The sequence below is a fragment of the Barbus barbus genome, assembly GCF_936440315.1.
Source record: "Barbus barbus genome assembly, chromosome: 24".
Lineage (NCBI taxonomy): Eukaryota > Metazoa > Chordata > Actinopteri > Cypriniformes > Cyprinidae > Barbus > Barbus barbus.
In genome coordinates, this window is record NC_136752.1 from 30,998,538 (window position 1) to 31,017,723 (window position 19,186).

The following is a 19,186-nucleotide window of genomic DNA, read 5'->3' on the forward strand; positions in this document are numbered from 1 at the left end:
AATTTAATCGGAGGAAAAAAATGATCGCAACGGCCATTAATCGGCTGTCGGTGAACATGTCAAACCAGCGATCTAGACAACCGATTTTAGCCTAGGATTATAGGAATCTTTTAGGATTTTAGGATTTTCAAAATTTGTCTCAGACGAACAAATCGTGGCCAAAATCACACAGTATGAGCCGGGCTTTAGACAACCATCGGGAAAGACCACTGGAACCAGTTGAGCCGTTACAATCTGACTTTGCTGCAGCTGGAATTGAACTGCTGGTTGGTTTGGCCAGAGGAGAACTGGCCCCCCGACTGAGCCTGGTTTCTCCCAAGGTTTTTTTCTCCATTCTGTCACCGATGGAGTTTTGGTTCCTTGCCGCTGTCGCCTCTGGCTTGCTTATTTGGGGACACTTCATTTCCAGCGATATCATCGACTTGATTGCAAAGACACTATTTAAACTGAACTGAGCTGGATGATGGCATCACTGAATTCAATAATGAAATGCCTTTAACTGAAAATCTTTTTTTTATCTTTTCATTTTACATTATTGACAAACTATTTTCCTTTTTTGATATTGTGCAGTTGCTTTGACACAATTTACATTGTTAAAAGCACTATATAAATAGTGACTTGACACACGCACACACATGCACGCGCACACACACTCTCTCTCTCTCTCACGCGCACACACACACACACACACACTCTCTCACACACACACACGCACGCATGCACACACACACACGCACGCACACACACACACACACACACACACACACTCTCTCTCTCTCTCTCTCTCTCTCTCTCTCTCACACACACACACACACAAATAACAACTACTATGAGAACATAATTTCCTCGCTGTTTTGTTTTCATGACACGTGTTTGGATGATTAATCTGAGCGCCCACAGCTGCTGTTTTCTTATAAGGGCAAAGAGCTCCATCAAATTAGTGTGACGTGAGAGGGAGGGCATATGCTAATTAACCTACATTACCTGACCAATGCACTGCACAGGACGTCTGGATTCCCCTGATACACAAAAAGAAACCCTAACCCTAACATATTTCTTACACCACAGCCAGAGGAGCGTTCTGTAAAGAAACTTCTGTCATCTGCGGTCTAGTTTAGTCAAGCCTCAGCTCACGCCAGGGTTTTCCTGATGTCATCATCTTCTGGTGGCTGTTTTACATTCAGGTCAGGTGAGTCATGGTGGGAACGGACAGCGCCACAGGACCGACTGCTGCAAGCCAAGGTGTGACGACCACAAAAGTGTCATCTTTGTGTTATGTAAAATATTCAGAATTATTGTCTTTATTTGAACACAAGTTGTTGTATTTCGTTTTGAAAAAAAAGTATTCCAAGGATTTTTATTTTTAATGTGATTTTCCATCTTCAAAAAGTGAATTGTGTAATGTTTGCTCCGGGCCAGCAGGGGCGAAGTCGAGTGACGGGTTTAGCTGTGTGAGTTGTGGGTTTTTCATTACTGCAGAGAGCTTGAACCTGACACACTGTCTCCTCGTTTCTCTCCTGTGTTACAGGTTGGTAAATGTACAAAAACATCTCAGAACTAGAATTTAGCCATGCTAAAATGTGTTTGATATAAGGGTTAACTGCTTCAGTGAAGTAATTTTCATTAGGCTCTGTTTCTGATTTTGTTTGTAACGAGTTTGAAACGAGAGGGCACAGTCCGGCAGATTAACGGCCTACTGGCAACGCACACATTACGTTAGGGAGCAAGTCAGCTCAACACACACACTTTTCCATATACATAAATGCTCACGGAGGTATTTTATGAGCTTGCAATGTCAACGAGTATTGGTTCGCTCACTGTATGTTAATTTCCCACCATCAGTTGAAAATGTGTTTTTCTCAATGAGTTTAGACAAAAATGGTTACAGTTTAAAATGAAGTTTGCAGCTACATCTGGAGCACTTTAGTAGTTTTAAGCATGATTTGCAGTACTGTATTAACGTGATACCGATAAAATACTGGAAATAGAAGTTACTAAGCATCCTAAACACAGCTGGTGAATATTACCATTGTCTTTACATTTCAGTTTGATAAATAGTGTAGAATACAAGCACAAAGAGTAAGTGAACATGTATTTGGTACTCAGAGGTGTATTTTATTATGGATTTTGTATTGACATGGACACTGAAATTCACTGTAATGTTAAAAAGAACACTGAATATGTAATATGTGAAACAAAATTACTCTTAATAATAGAGATGGGTTTGCTGAAGAAAACTTTTGAATAAATTACTGCAGAGAGCTTGAACCTGACACACTGTCTCCTCGTTTCTCTCCTGTGTTACAGGAGTCAATCTGTTCACCACGGTGCCGTTGCCACGGTACCCGTTACAAAGGCATAAACACCAAATCAAAACCGCTCACATACGCAAAAGCCAGTTCTGAGCATGTGGCCGACGAGTGATTTTATGGGACATCATGTGACGCTTGGAAGAGAGCTGGAGCATTTAACCCTTGTTCAAACGCTCATCATTCTATTGATCTGGAGCTGAATCCTCTGTGAGTGTTATGAATCGAAGTATCTAAAGCTCATTGATCTTTATAAATGGTGTTCATGAGTGTTTATAGATGCTGTGTGACTAAATGCTTTCATTCAGACGATGTGAAGCACACACACAGCTCTCTCTCCAGCCATCAATCTTTGACCCTGCTTTAAGGCCACTATCATGACGTGGGAAACAGCGGTTTTCCGTATTCTGAGCAGTGACTGTTGAAGTGGCCTACGCCACCACTGCTCTGTAAACAGGATAATCTCATCAGTCCTCAGCAGCTCTCGTGATGCTCTTCAACATGAGCGGCACATCTCAAGATGTCTCAGACCGCTGCGCTCTACAGTGACGCTATTCTCACATCAGCACTAATGAACTCTGGGAACCGGAAACCATCGGCTCTTTCCACTTTCAAAGTGCAATCATCCTAAAGCTTCTCACAAACATGATCTCCAACATGAAATCTTACTGGAATATCCTTTGCTTTTTGTCAGCATACTCCTCTCGGGACATCCCTACATTTATAATCATACAGTATTTGCAGCAGGAATGAACAGACAACAACGTCTGTTCAGTTTCATCTTGTTCGTACAAACACAAGCTCAGCTCTGCACTGCGAGAACAAATGATCGACGCAGAAATGCATGTAAATGCTGTATTACCTTTGGCGTCTTGGCAAAACTCCCATTTCTCGTATCCTTGATGAGCGAGAGGTCTAACAGGTCGGTCTCCTGCAATCACAAATGAGAATCATGAGTATTATGAGAACAGCGTGTTTAGACTTGCGTCCACAGAACAATTACAAAAGACAATAATGTAATAAAATGAAATAAATACAATCATGACATATGATGGGAAACAGGTTGCTTCTTGCTCTTGTGAATCTCTTTTTAATCTGCACAACAATTTAATGTACAAAATATATATACAATTTTTATTTTTATTTCTATCTTTTTGCACAATTTCATGTACAGTATATATGTAAGGTTCTTGTACAGTCTCAGTTTGTGTATGTCTAGGCAACTAGGTATGGTAGTTATAGTATTTATAGTATAATATGTATAGTCAGATGCTCTTTTTTTTATCCTATACTTGTGTTATGAGCCTTAATCATTACATGTTTGTTTCCATTATGCCCTCTCAGGCGGTCCCCTGAGATAATTTGCTGGAGGCTGCGATTGGTTCTCCTCCTCACCTGACCCAGATATAAGGACTGCCCCAAACACTCAATTGAGGCCATTATTGTGCCATCGTGTGTGTGACTCTGTAGTTTGCCTTTGTGCGTGGCCGTCGTCATACGTTTAAGTCTTTGGGTGTCTTACCAGAGAGATAGTGTGTGAGTGCTTAAGATTGTTAGTGGGATTGTAATTCGTTGATAGTTTAGTTTATTTGTTTTGTTTCCATTTTATGATATTCCTTGTTAACTTGACCCATGCCCGATTGACTACGAAATTGCATTCCGATTGTGATTTGTTTGCTGCTAAATTGTATATATCTTTTGTAAATATTTTGTAAATAAGTTTTGGTAAGTTAACCTGTTAACCTTCGCCCCCATTTGGGGCCTCACAGATGAAAATAACCTACCTAAATTAAAATGATAACAGTTTGTGACAAAGTGAGGCTACACAAACAAATTAGGTATCTTTGGAAAGAAGACACTCTTGGCTTTACTATCCATCATCCAGAGTTGATAATGTTCAAAAAGATAAAAAGTTATAGACACTTACGTGCCTTGAAATTATAAAATTTGCCTTTTTCAATGATAAAATAATAGACAGATTTATTTGAGCACTAAAAAATACAAAAAAAAATATTTGAGTAATAAAAAAGGAAAAAAAATAGAAAAGAAATGCTTTGTATATAGTATGTATACTGAAGTATTCTGATTGCCAGACATGAAGTGATATTGGCAGACATGGTCATAGAGTCAATAATCACACGCTGATGTGCTTCCATTCAGATGATAATCATACAGATGGGCCATATAATCAATAATAGCTGATCATTGAATCACAATGATAGCCGTCATAGAGTCGGTAATAAACACGCTGATGTCCGTCCATACAGATGATAATCATGCAGATACGGCCACATTCCCCACACAATACACACACACACATATATAAAAAATGTTGAAGAAAAAAAACCCCATTTTTTTATGAATAAAGCAGATCGCTAAGTTACGCCCCCCTCAGATGACAGTTGCGTCACAGAATGGTCTAAGCCTCGGTCACTGCCGGCAGGAGGGAGCGCCAAATTCAAATAATCTATATTCCGCTTTTCTGAAACTTTTTTTTCCGTGGATGATCTCATTCTGTTTGTAAAACTGTATGCTACAGCACTGTGTTGTTTTTTTTACTACCAAGACGCTGTTTTTGAGCGTAATTTACTCCATAACGGACGCGAACAGTAACTCCCGAAGAAATGAAACGTAAACAAAGGAATATTCATCCTTATTACACCGTTATTGTTTCGCTGGACTAAAAGTGCTCGCTGGGATGTTGTTCTGTGGACCCTTACCTCTCTAACTAAACTGGGATTTCAGCAGTGGAAGCGTTTGTGGCTCGTTATTACAATGATAAAGGTACGTACTGATTTTTTACTCTGCTTGTTTTGATGTGTACTGCTTACACAAATGTAGCAAATACATTCCTTATAAGCTTTCCATCGAAAAACAGCAATCTGTCGTCGATGCTTGAGGCTTAGACCTTCAGAATGATATATAGTTTGTCAAGATTAACTTTGTCCCGTTTCATTTATTCTATTAGAAAACAATGACACATGCAAACAAAGAGCGTTCAGTGCGACGTCGCTCTGGTGATCGTTAACAGGTTAAGGGTGGTAGGGGGTTAGACGCCATTTTATTTTGAAACCTCTTTTCTCATTGTTTTTGGCTAAGGGAGTCAGGTAAGTTGAAACTGTATTTTTGTTTTCTTCATTTTTGGTTTAGGAAGTATAGAGTGTTTATGAAAAGAGATTTTTGTTTGTTATTTTGGCCTTGTCTGCCCCTGATGCTAAACCCTTAATTGTTAATAAATTCTTGTTATCCAACATCTCTCTGGTATTGAGACTATTCTTTTTTCCTGTTACGGCTGACCCCTAGAGAGTCGTAACAGAAGTTGGGGGCTCGTCTTTAAAAAGTTTTTCACAAAACCAATTGGAATTTCTTCGTTGCGTGTTAGTGATATAAAAACTCATGAAATTTGCTTTGTATGCCTTTGTTTGGCTAGTGGTTTTCACTTTAAGGGGGAGGGAATTCGGTATCTCCTCAATTTGAATTGGAAAGGTTCGCAATTCAGCCTACAGCTGAACAATTGGATATTTGTTGCAAGGATGATCTGTTTTCAGTTGCGGATTTATATCAAATTACAGTTCCTCATGGTGCAGTGAAGCGTGAAATCATGGATGTGATCTATAAGCATTTGGTGGAGCATGGAGTTTTGCCGGAGGTGAGTGAAGCGGGTGTTGCAGACAAGTTGCCAGTTTCTGTGGGTGAGGGGGCGGAGCATCCCAAACCCGAGGAAATGGTCAGCATAGATCCCGTCGATCTCCCTTCTCCAAGCGATGCTCGGTTGGCAATCAAACTAAAAGAGTTAGAGTTGGAGTTGAGCAGGCAACAATATCAAAGTCAGCTGCTGTATGCTTGCACAGTTGAGCTTGAAACTAAGCGAGCAATCAAACTCAAAGAGTTGGAGCTTGAGCTCAAAACTAAATCACCTGTTCACCCCTCAGCTGCTGATGCGCCTGGTTTGAGCGTGCCTGTGTCGTCACCCGTCAATGCTTCCACTCCAAGTCCCATTCCTGCACCTCGTCGCAACCCACAAGTAAGTCAACCTGAATTTGATATTAGCCGTCAAATTGCACTAGTACCGCTGTTTCGAGAGAGCGAGGTTGACACTTATTTCACCGCGTTTGAGCGAATCGCCGTCACGATAAATTGGCCGCAGAATGTTTGGCCACTGTTGTTGCAGTGCAAACTCGTCGGTAAAGCCCAAGAAGTCTGCTCAGCATTAACGCTTGAGCAGAGCTTGGTTTATGATGCAATGAAGAATGCCATTTTGCGCGCTTATGAGTTAGTCCCTGAAGCGTACCGGCAAAAGTTCTGCAGTCTTGTGAAAACCCCTAGTCAAACGTTTGTTGAATACGCGAGAGACAAAGCAAATTTGTTTGATAAGTAGTGCGCCGCAAACAAGGTAGACACGTTTGAACAGCTGAAAGAGTTGATACTGTTGGAGGAGTTTAAAAATTGTTTAGCAGAGAAAATCGTGGTTTACTTAAACGAGCATAAGTGTCTTCTCTTTCTGAGGCTGCAGTTTTTTCTGATGCGTTTGTACTTACGCACAGAGTAGTGTTTTCACCCACAAAGCGCAATTTCCATGATCGAGATCGTAGTTCTAAGGATGCCACAGTAGTACCTAAGAACATTTCGAGTGCAGACAATAGTGAGAAACATGAATGCTTTTATTGTCATGAGGTTGGGCACCTCATCGCAAATTGTCCCACCTTGAAACGCAAAGGTAATAGAAAAGCAAACCCTTCGAAAAGTGTTGTGTTGATTGAAAGACAATCAACAGACAGAAAGACAGAAAAATGTGTCTCTGAATTCGGTGGTTGAGTCTACTTTTGAACCCTTTATTTGTGACGGTGTAGTATCGCTGAGTGAAGCGGAGTCTGAGATTAAGCATATTCGCATGCTACGTGATACAGGCGCTGCCCAATCGTTTATCCTACAAAGTGTGTTGCCATTCTCTGAACAGTCAAGCTGTGGTTCCAATGTGCTGGTGCAAGGCATTGATCTCACAGTAGTTAGAGTTCCTTTACATCAAGTGTTTCTACGCTCTGGGTTTATTTCAGGGAATGTTAAACTGGCAGTCCGAGCTCAGTTACCTGTTAAAGGTGTGTCGCTCATTCTTGGGAATGATCTGGCAGGTGATATAGTTTTTTGTCTGCCTGAGGTAATAGATACCATTGTCGTGCACAACTGTGATGTTCTGCAGGAGTTTTCTGATGTATTTGGCACATGCATTGTGACCCGAGCTCAAGCTCGCAAATTTAGGGATACTGTGGATCTGTCTGATTTATTTTTGTGTGCTGAAAATTCTGTTAATGCAAAGAAAGATGTTGGTACAGTTGAGGTAGATGTGTGTACACTTCCAGGTGTTGATTTACCAATTGGTAAACCCAAGTTAATTGAGGCACAACGTGCTGATCAAACTCTGAGTCACTGTGTTGCAGCCGCTGTTGAACTGACTGATTTGTCAGAGCATCCAGTGGCCTACTACTTTGAGGATGATGTACTGATGCGTAAGTGGTCTCCACGTCACGCCAAGAATGACTGGAGCACTGTTTTCCAAGTTGTTGTCCCGAAACCTTACAGAAAGCAGGTACTGAGTGTTGCACATGATCATGAGCTTTCTGGCCATGTTGGTATTCGTAAAACTTATGATCACTTGATTAAGCATTTCTTTTGGCCTTCCATGAAGTCAGATGTAGCCAAATTTTGTAAATCCTGCCATGCATGCCAAATAGTGGGCAACCCAAATCAGGTGGTTCCTCCAGCACCGTTGAAACCCATACCTGTATTGGGTGAACCGTTTGAATGAATTCTGATTGACTGTGTAGGGCCGTTGCCCAAAATGAAGTCTGGAAATTCTTATCTATTAACGTTAATGTGTGTCAACTAGGTTTCCTGAGGCAATACCGTTACGTTCCCTCAAAGCTCATGCAATTGTCAAGGAAATTGTAAAGTTCTGCTCTGCTTTTGGAATGCCAAAATACATTCAGTCTGACCAAGGCACCAATTTTATGTCCCGATTGTTTGCGAAGGTAATGAAACCGTTAAACATCAAACATCAGGTATCCAGTGCATACCACCCTCAATCGCAAGGCGCTATCGAACGTTTTCATCAAACCCTAAAGTCAATGCTCCGAACCTTTTGCGTTGAACATGAAAAAGAGTGGGATGAACACATCCCACTCTTGTTGTTTGCAGTACGTAATACCACTCAAGCATCGCTTGGATTTAGTCCCTCTGAGTTAGTTTTTGGACACACTATTCGTGGTCCATTGAAAATTTTACAAGAGCAAATTCTTTCGTCTAGTCTTCCACCTTCAACTACTAATGTTTTGGATTATGTCAGTGCATTTCACAAATGCTTGCATACTGTGTGGAAGTTAGCAAAACATTCGCTCAGTTCTGTGCAAAGCCTAATGAAATCTTACTATGACCAGAAGGCTGTACCGTGATCATTTCAGGTGGGAGATAAAGTTCTTATCTTACTTCCAGTACCAGGTTCAGCACTCCAAGCTAAGTTCACGGGTCCTTACGAGATCAAGGAGAAGCTTGGAGTCACTGACTATGTAGTTAATACCCATGACCGCAGAAGAAAGTCACGCGTCTGTCACATTAATATGCTTAAAGCATACATGTCACGTTCTGATTCTGATTCAATTATGCCTGTTGCTACTGTTGTACCAGTTACGATGTCACTGTTAGAATACTCACCCGAAAGTGATGGTTTGAAAATGAATAGTGCATCATTCTTGTCAGCTCGTTTGCCAAATTCTGAGACTTTGTTGAATTTGTCAGAAAAGTTGTCACATTTGCCTGTATCTGCTCAGGCGGATATTTCCAATCTTGTTAGTAAGTACCCGACTTTGTTTAATGACTTTCCTTCAACTACCCATGTAATAAAACATGATATAGATGTTGCTTCACATGTCCCAGTTAAACAGAATGCCTATCGTGTTAACCCAGTTAAAGAAGCGCTAATGAAGCAAGAAACCCAGTACTTGCTAAAGCACAATTTAGCACTTCCTAGTGCCAGTCCCTGGTGTTCGCCATGTCTACTTGTCCCCAAGCCAGATGGGACCTCCAGGTTTTGTACGGACTACTGTAAAGTTAATGCTTTAACTAAAGCTGACTCTTTTCCTCTTCCTCGCATGGAAGATTGTGTTGATCGGGTAGGTAATGCTAAATTTATGACTAAACTAGATCTGCTAAAAGGATATTGGCAGGTGCCACTCATGGAGCCACTAAATTGTGAGGCTTATTTGGATGATGTTGTGTGCTATGATGATACTTGGGAAGACCATCTCAAAACATTGGATTATGTCTTTAAATGCTTGAGAAATGTCAACCTAACCTTGAATTTATCAAAGTGTGAATTTGGTTGTGCCACGGTCACGTACTTGGGAAAGGAGGTTGGGAATGGTGAAGTTCGTCCTCTTAGTTCCAAGATACAAGCCATCCTTGATTTCCCAGTTCCTAAAACTAGGAAAGAGGTCCGTCGATTTTTTGGAATGACTGGCTATTACCGATGTTTTTGTAAGAATTTTTCAGATGTTGCCAGTCCTCTCACTGGACTATTACGTAAAGCAGTCTCATTTAAGTGGTCTTCAGAATGTCAGTCCTCCTTTGAAGCCTTGAAATCTTTGCTTTGTAGTGCCCCTGTGCTAGCTGCCCCCTGTTTTGAAAAGCCATTCTTCTTAGAAGTTGACGCTAGTGGTAGTGCGGGTGCCGTCCTACTTCAAGCGGATACTGCTGGCTTGAATCACCCAATAAGTTTCTTTTAAAAAAAAATCCATAAACATCAGATTAACTACAGTACCACAGCGAGAGAAGCTCTCGCCTTAATTCTTGCTCTTCAACACTTTGAGGTCTATGTTGGATCCAGTTCACAACTTGTTACGGTTTATACTGACCATAACCCTCTTGTATTTCTTCAATGAATGTCTAATGCTAATCATCATCTTATGCGCTGGTCACTAATTTGCCATAGTTACAACTTGGCGATCTGTCATAAAAAGGTTATCGACAATGTGATTGCTGATTTGTTTTATTTTGTGGATGGGGGTGTTATGAGCCTTAATCATTACATGTTTGTTTCCATTATGCCCTCTTGTGTTCTCTCTGTGTATGTTTGTGTTTCAGATGGGTGGTTCCCTGAGATAATTTGCTGGAGGCTGCGATTGGTTCTCCTCCTCACCTGACCCAGATATAAGGACTGCCCCAAACACTCAATTGAGGCCATTATTGTGCCATCGTGTGTGTGACTCTGTAGTTTGCCTTTGTGCGTGGCCGTCGTCATACGTTTAAGTCTTTGGGTGTCTTACCAGAGAGATAGTGTGTGAGTGCTTAAAATTGTTAGTGGGATTGTAATTCGGTGATAGTTTAGTTTATTTGTTTTGTTTCCATTTTATGATATTCCTTGTTAACTTGACCCATGCCCGATTGACTACGAAATTGCATTCCGATTGTGATTTGTTTGCTGCTAAATTGTATATATCTTTTGTAAATATTTTGTAAATAAGTTTTTGGTAAATTAAGGGTGGTAGGGGGTTAGACGCCATTTTATTTTGAAACCTCTTTTCTCATTGTTTTTGGCTAAGGGAGTCAGGTAAGTTTATTTTTGTTTTCTTTATTTATGGTTTAGGAAGTATAGGGTGTTTATGAAAATATATTTTTGTTTGTTATTTTGGCCTTGTCTGCCCCTGACGCTAAACCCCTATTTGTTAATAAAATTCTTGTTATCCAACATCTCTCTCGTATTGAGACTATTCCTTTTTTCTGTTACGGCTCACCCCTAGAGAGTTGTAACAGAAATAGTCTCAATACCAGAGAGATGTTGGATAACAAGAACCAATCGCAGCCTCCAGCAAATTATCTCAGGGAACCGCCCATCTGAAACACAAACATAAAATAGAGAGAACACAAGAGGGCATAATGGAAACAAACATGTAATGATTAAGGCTCATAACACTTGCATTGTTGTATGTTATCTTATGTTTAACTAGTATGTAGCACCGTGGTCCTGCGAGACACGACATTTCGTTCCACTATATGTCCACACTTGTAGCAGAATGACAATAAAGCTCGACTTGACTTGACTTGAAATAAAAGATTGTGACGTTGTGTGTCTTAAGTGACAACAGTGACAGCGTATGGGTCAGAGGAAGGTTGTTAGCCAATCATTACAGAGTTCGGGACAAAGAGGGGCAGAAAACATTCTTTTTGGTGCAATAACCTTAAGTGTACATCAGAATGAAAGCAGCATTTAACCAGAGTCACGCTCCCACTATAACCACAGCTTAAATATCAGCAGGAGAGACTGCTGGGAAAAGACGCCTCAAGAGAAACATCACCGGCTATTATAACATGTTGCGAGTCATTTGAAATTTAATTGTGGATTGATCGAATTTGAATCCTGAATGTACGAACGTGCATTTGTGCATATCCAGCGATATTTCTTAACTTTGTTTACCAAGAATGAGAATTCATCACAAACCTGTTTGTTTCTACTGTGGAAGACAAAATTAATGTTTTTGAATAGTCTTCACGCACCTCTGAACACTGACTTCAGACACAGCAAATGTTGACAGAATATATAATTTCTTCAAATGCCTTTACTTTATCAGGCATGCGCTGATTTGTGACTGCGTGTTTTGAGTTTGAGCTCCGTCAAGTTGATTCTTTATCGTCTATTTTCTATCTTAAAAATTTTAGTTTCTGTTGTCTTCTTGAATCTTCTATCTTCTATAACGTGTGAATATATCCCCTATAGCATTCTAAAACAAAACCAATCAGAGCGCCTTGTTATCACTAGTTTTATTATGATTTCTCGAGTCTGCTATTAGCTTATAGCCCGTTAGCATCGGTAGCGTGGCTGCCGCTAATCTCGCTTAGATTGCTAATACTCTATTCACACACATTACCATTGTTTCACTCTTACTTGCTTAAATGGTGGATTTGTGTCTACCTTTGAGTGCAGGTGAGGACACGTTCGAGCTGCATTCGGTGCAGCTGGAGCTGGAAGCCGTGGAGAAGCAGATCCGCGACCTGGTGGAGAAGCAGGCTCAGCTGAGAGAGCGGAGAGCCGCGCTGGAAACATCCCGGACTGACGCTCACAAGTCCGGGGTAAGTATACAGCACGCTGCTAACACTCCCACCACCTCTACTCCGTGTGTTTCTCTGCACAGACCCTGTGCACCCAGGACGCAATCTTCCCAGATGTCCTTCACTCCGGCGCCGGGACGCCACGGACCCTGGGTGTGCCATCAGCGGTAGACGCGAGCCAAGCCCCGGGCGACGACCTCGCCGCCTCCTGGTCTTCGATATCTCCACCCGGAACCGCTTCGCTCCCCTCCGCGAGACGGAACGCGATGCTGTGATTGTCGGAGACTCCATCGTCCGTCACGTCCGTGCTACGTTAGCTGAAGGTAAAGTGTACACTCACTGTTTCCCCCGGTGCTCGTGTTCTCGATGTTTCTGCGCAGATACCCGCGATCCTGAAGGGCGATAAGAGCATCGGTGCTGTCGTGCTGCACGCAGGGGTTAATGACACCAAGCTGCGGGAGACGGAGACACTGAAGAGGGACTTCAGGAGCCTGATCGAGACGGTACACAGCACATCGCCCGCAACGACGATCATCGTGTCAGGACCGCTTCCCACGTATTGACGAGGAAGCGAAAGGTTCAGTAGACTGTTTGCTTTAAACGAATGGTTATTGTCATGGTGTAAAGAACAGAAACCGCTCTTTGTTAATAATTGGAATCTTTTCTGGGAGCGTCCTAGGCTTTTCCGTGCTGATGGCCTGCACTCCAGCAGAGTCGGAGCGGAACTCCTGTCGGACAACATCTCCAGGACGCTACGCTCCATCTGACTAGTAAGCCAACTCTCAAATAACTGCTATGATGACTTTTGTTCTACCCACTTAAAAGATAGAAGTACTTGCGTTGTCCAATCTATACAGACTGTGTCTGTTCCTCGAATAGCGAGGTCAAAATATAAATGTAATGCAGGATCTAGAAAAAATCTGATCGTGATTAAACCAGAAAAACGCTAAATAAATGAACAAAAACAATTTTTAAAGCTTGGGCTCCTAAATATTAGATCACTCGCACCCAAAGCAGTTATTGTAAATGAAATTATCACAGATAATAATTTTGATGTACTCTGCCTGACTGAAACCAAATGAATATTTTGGTCTAAATGAGTCTACTCCACCAAGCTACTGTTATAAACATGAGCCCCGTCAGACTGGTCGTGGCGGCGGTGTGGCAACAATATATAGTGATATTCTCAATGTTACTCAGAAAACAGGATACAGGAGGTTTAACTCATTCGAAATACTTCTGCTTAATGTTACACTGTTGGATATGCAAAATAAATTTCTCTTATCTCTTGCTCTGGCTACTGTGTATAGACCGCCAGGGCCATATACAGATTTCCTAAAAGAATTTGCAGATTTCCTCTCAGATCTATTAGTTAATGTTGATAAAGCGCTAATTGTCGGATATTTTAACATTCACGTTGATAATACAAATGATGCGTTAGGACTTGCGTTTACTGACCTAATAAACTCTTTTGGAGTCAAGCAAAATGTCACCGGGCCCACTCATCGTTTTAATCATACGCTAGATTTAATTATATCGCATGGAATTGATCTTACCGATATAGATATCGTACCTCAAAGTGATGATGTTACTGATCATTTCCTTGTATCGTGCATGCTGCGTATTACTGATATTAAATATATGGCTCCAGGTTATCGTCCGGGCAGAACTATTGTTCCAGCCACCAAAGACAGATTCACAAATAACCTGCCTGATTTATCTCAACTGCTCTGTGTACCCATAAATACACATGAACTAGACGAAATGACTAGGAACATGGGCACTATTTCTCTAATACATTAGAAGCTGTTGCACCCCTCAAATTGAAAAAGGTTAAAGAAAAACATACTGCACCATGGTACAACAGTTATACCCATTCTCTCAAGAAAGAAACTCGTAATCTTGAGCACAAATGGAGAAAAACTAACTTAGAAGTGTTTAGAATTGCGTGGAAAAACAGTATGTCCAGCTATAGACAGGCTCTAAAAGCTGCCAGGTCAGAGCATATCCGCAAACTCATAGATAATAACCAAAACAATCCAAGGTTCTTATTTAGCACAGTGGCTAGATTAACAAATAAACATACACCGCCCGATCTAAATATTCCCTCACAGTTTAATAGTAATGACTTTATGAACTTCTTTACTGATAAAATAGATAACATCAGAAATACAATATCAAATGTAGATTCTACTGCGTCTAGTATTTCAGCTTCATTCATCGCACCCAAAGAAAAACTGCAGTGCTTTACAACTATAGGAAAGGAAGAGGTAAATAAACTTATCAGTGCATCTAAACCAACAACGTGTTTATTAGATCCTGTACCCACTAAACTACTGAAAGAGTTGTTACCTGTAGCAGAAGAACCGCTTCTCAATATTATTAACTCATCATTATCTTTAGGTCACGTCCCAAAACCATTCAAGCTGGCGGTTATTAAGCCTCTTATTAAGAAACCACAACTAGATTATAATGAACTGGCAAATTACAGACCCATTTAAAATCTTCCGTTTATGTCTAAAAGTTTTGAAAAAGTTGTGTCTGCTCAATTGTGCTCCTTCTTGCAAAAAAATGATCTGTATGAAGAATTTCAGTCAGGTTTCAGGCCTCACCATAGTACAGAAACTGCACTTGTTAAAATTACAAATGACTTGCTTCTTGCTTCAGACCAAGGCTGCATCTCATTGCTAGTATTACTTGATCTTAGTGCTGCGTTCGACACTATAGACCATGACATACTCATAGATCGATTACAAAACTATACTGGTATTCAAGGGCAGGTTTTAAGATGGTTTAGATCCTACCTGTCCGATCGCTACCACTTTGTTCATTTAAAAGGAGAGTCATCACAATTATCACCAGTAAAGTATGGAGTACCACAAGGATCTGTCCTAGGTCTTCTGCTATTTTCAATATACATGTTGCCTCTTGGTAATATTATTAGAAAATACGGGATTAGTTTTCATTGTTATGCTGATGATACTCAACTATATATCTCAACAAGACCAGATGAAACTTCTAAACTATCTAAGATAATAGATTGTGTAAAAAATGTAAAAGATTGGATGACCAATAATTTCCTCCTATTAAATTCAGATAAGAGAGAGAATTTACTTATTGGGTCAAGAAAATATGATCATATTACCCCAATTTTACAGTCTCTGCACTGGCTACCTATTCAGTTCCGTATCATTTACAAAATATTATTACTTGCCTATAAGGCCCTAAATGGTTTAGCTCCTGCGTACCTAACTTGTCTTCTACCACGCTACAATCCAACCCACTCCCTAAGGTCGCAAAACTCTGGACTTTTGGTAGTACCTAGGATAGCAAAGTCCACTAAAGGAGGTAGAGCTTTTTCACATTTGGCTCCCAAACTCTGGAATAGCCTTCCTGATAACGTTTGGGGTTCAGACACACTCTCTCTGTTTAAATCTAGATTAAAGACACATCTCTTTAGCCAAGCATTCACATAATGCATCTTATAATCTTGTACTGCAGTTATATCTGATCAAATGTACGTTTATTATTATTTTTTAGCTTGGGTTGAACAAATCATTTTTGCTTAGATGGAACAGCAGCTACGCTAATTATGTCTCTATTTGTTTCTCTGTTTCTGCCTAGGAAAACAGAGAAACACTAGGAATGACAACCTTCAGTCTGGATCCAACCCTTAAATGATCTGAGATGACCGAACACCTGAGAAAGATGATGCCAACCCCTCAGAGGACTTCGGAGGATGCCAATGCTCGGACAACATACAGAATTACCAAATTTTGCCATAAGTCAAACATATTTAGGTTCTGCAATATATAAATATATTGTGGAAACTTAAATTCCTGTAGAGCTGCTTTGCAACGAATTGTATCGTAAAAAGCGATATACAAATAAACTTATTGAAAAAAAGTATTTAGTCAGCCACCAATTGTGCAAGTTCTCCCACTTAAAAAGATGAGAGAGGCCTGTAATTTTCATCATAGGTACACTTCAACTATGAGAGACCGAATGGGGGGAAAGAATCCAGGAAATCACATTGTAGGATTTTTTATGAATTAATTGATAAATTCCTCTGTAAAATAAGTATTTGGTCACCTACAAACAAGCAAGATTTCTGGCTCTCACAGACCTGTAACTTCTTCTTTAAGAGGCTCCTCTGTCCTCCACTCGTTACCTGTATTAATGACACCTGTTTGAACTCGTTATCAGTATAAAAGACACCTGTCCACAACCTCAAACAGTCGCACTCCAAACTCCACTATGGCCAAGACCAAAGAGCTGTTGAAGGACACCAGGCTGGGAAGACTGAATCTGCAATAGGCAAGCAGCTTGGTGTGAAGAAATCAACTGTGGGAGCAATTATTAGAAAATGGAAGACATACAAGACCACTGATAATCTCCCTCGATCTGGGGCTCCACGCAAGATCTCACCCCGTGGGGTCAAAATGATCACAAGAACGGTGAGCAAAAATCCCAGAACCACACGGGGGGACCTAGTGAATGACCTGCAGAGAGCTGGGACCAAAGTAACAAAGGCTACCATCAGTAACATGTCCGGGCCCGTCTGAAGTTTGCTAGAGAGCATTTGGATGATCCAGAAGAGGATTGGGAGAATGTCATATGGTCAGATGAAACCAAAATAGAACTTTTTGGTAAAAACTCAACTTGTCGTGTTTGGAGGAGAAAGAATGCTGAGTTGCATCCAAAGAACACCATACCTACTGTGAAGCATGGGGGTGGAAACATCATGCTTTGGGGCTGTTTTTCTGCAAAAGGACCAGGACGACTGATCCGTGTAAAGGAAAGAATGAATGGGGCCATGTATCGTGAGATTTTGAGTGAAAACCTCCTTCCATCAGCAAGGGCATTGAAGATGAAACGTGGCTGGGTCTTTCAGCATGACAATGATCCCAAACACACCACCCGGGCAATGAAGGAGTGTCTTCGTAAGAAGCATTTCAAGGTCCTGGAGTGGCCTAGCCAGTCTGGCCTAATGGTTAGAGAGTCGGACTCGTAATCCAAAGCTTGCGGGTTCGAGTCTCGGGCCGGCAGGGATTGTAGGTGGGGGGAGTGAATGTCCAGCTCTCTCTCCACCCTCAATACCACGACTGAGCTGCCCTTGAGCAAGGCACCGAACCCCCAACTTCTCCCCGGTCGCCGCAGCATAAATGGCTGCCCACTGCTCCGGGTGTGTGTTCACGGTGTGTGTGTGTGTGTACACTGCTGTGTGTGTGCATGTTGGATGGGTTAAATGCAGAGCACGAATTCCGAGTATGGGTCACCATACTTGGCCGTATGTCACTTCACTCGCTCACTCACTGCAGATCTCAACCCCATAGAAAATCTTTGGAGGGAGTTGAAAGTCCGTGTTGCCCAGCGACAGCCCCAAAACATCACTGCTCTAGAGGAGATCTGCATGGAGGAATGGGCCAAAATACCAGCAACAGTGTGTGAAAACCTTGTGAAGACTTGACCTCTGTCATTGCCAACAAAGGGTATATAACAAAGTATTGAGATGAACTTTTGTTATTGACAAAATACTTATTTTCCACCATAATTTGCAAACAAATTCTTTAAAAATCAGACAATGTGATTTCCTGGATTCTTTCCCCCCATTCTGTCTCTCATAGTTGAAGCTATGATGAAAATTAGAGGCCTCTCTCATCTTTTTAAGTGGGAGAACTTGCACAATTGGTGGCTGTATAAATACTTTTTTGCCCAACTGTACCAATAGTATTATCAATGAGATCATGCATGTTTGAATCCAGAAGAAAATACCAAACATGAACATGACGTCTCTTGCAGTCCACTGTACTAAACCACAACAAAGTTTCAGTAGCTTCTCTTACAGAGGTCACTGGATTGACCAGGCCACACACACTATTAGACACTGTATCGGCATATGATACGATGACAACTACAACTACTCCACAGCTTACAAAACTGGCCTCTAAAAGAGAAAGTGCACCAAGTTCAGAACCTTTTGTTTGCGTCTCTGAGAAGTGTTTAAAACAGTGAGACAAACGTTTAAATAAAGTCTCGGTTTCATAAAAGAGCCATGCGCAAAGGTGTGAGTGACGCTCTACAGGACACAATAACACGAGGCCAGTCCTGTCCCCTACATTGTCATCTGTTCACAAAAGATGAAATGGATACTGATGAACACTGACACTTATATGCTGTGGAAAATAGTTGATTTCTGATCAACATCATCATTTTGGAGGAGCTAATGACTGAAGTTCATGCACACCGCTTATAATTTGTTTACCCGTCACTGTTTCTGCATCCAGAGCACAAAACGATGAAGCTAGACATCAGACGGATGACAGTCTGATTCATATCGCTAACTAAAATGGCAAAACTTTTCTGAGATCATCGGAATGGCATTTTTGATTTCCAAGAATCAGTGTGTATAAATGGCCACAGTGACACTTCTGACCTGGACTAGGCAGAGACGGTGTGGTGTCAAAATATAAAAAATAGTGTGAGACACAAATGATATTCTGGCTTTTGCTCAAATTATTTTCAAACCACAGATCGGACAATAAATGCTCACAAATGCGTTTATATCTGCATGTGACGGCACCAATGTGCCTGATCTATACACGAGAATGACCAGAGCTGCTGAAGTGTCCGTTCCAGTCGGATCGCTGCTGTAGGGAATCTCCCGTAGTTTGAATGCACAGCTTTATATCAGTCCACCAGGAAACAAAGTCCAAAGTTCATGAGACAACAGAGGGATTTGACAGCGTTCGGTGGGTTCTTTAACAGATAGTCATGAAGTG

General features: G+C 41.2%; 1 protein-coding gene across 1 annotated transcript in view; it reads right to left on the reverse strand.

Annotated features, from left to right (window-relative positions):
- Positions 1 to 19,186, reverse strand: part of LOC306843568 (1-phosphatidylinositol 4,5-bisphosphate phosphodiesterase beta-1-like) — a 130,483-nt gene that overhangs the window by 81,475 nt on the left and 29,822 nt on the right. The window contains exon 3 of the mRNA XM_079375096.1: positions 3,172 to 3,240. Coding sequence (XP_079231222.1) covers positions 3,172 to 3,240 — 69 coding nt within the window. The remainder of the gene's footprint in view (positions 1 to 3,171; positions 3,241 to 19,186) is intronic.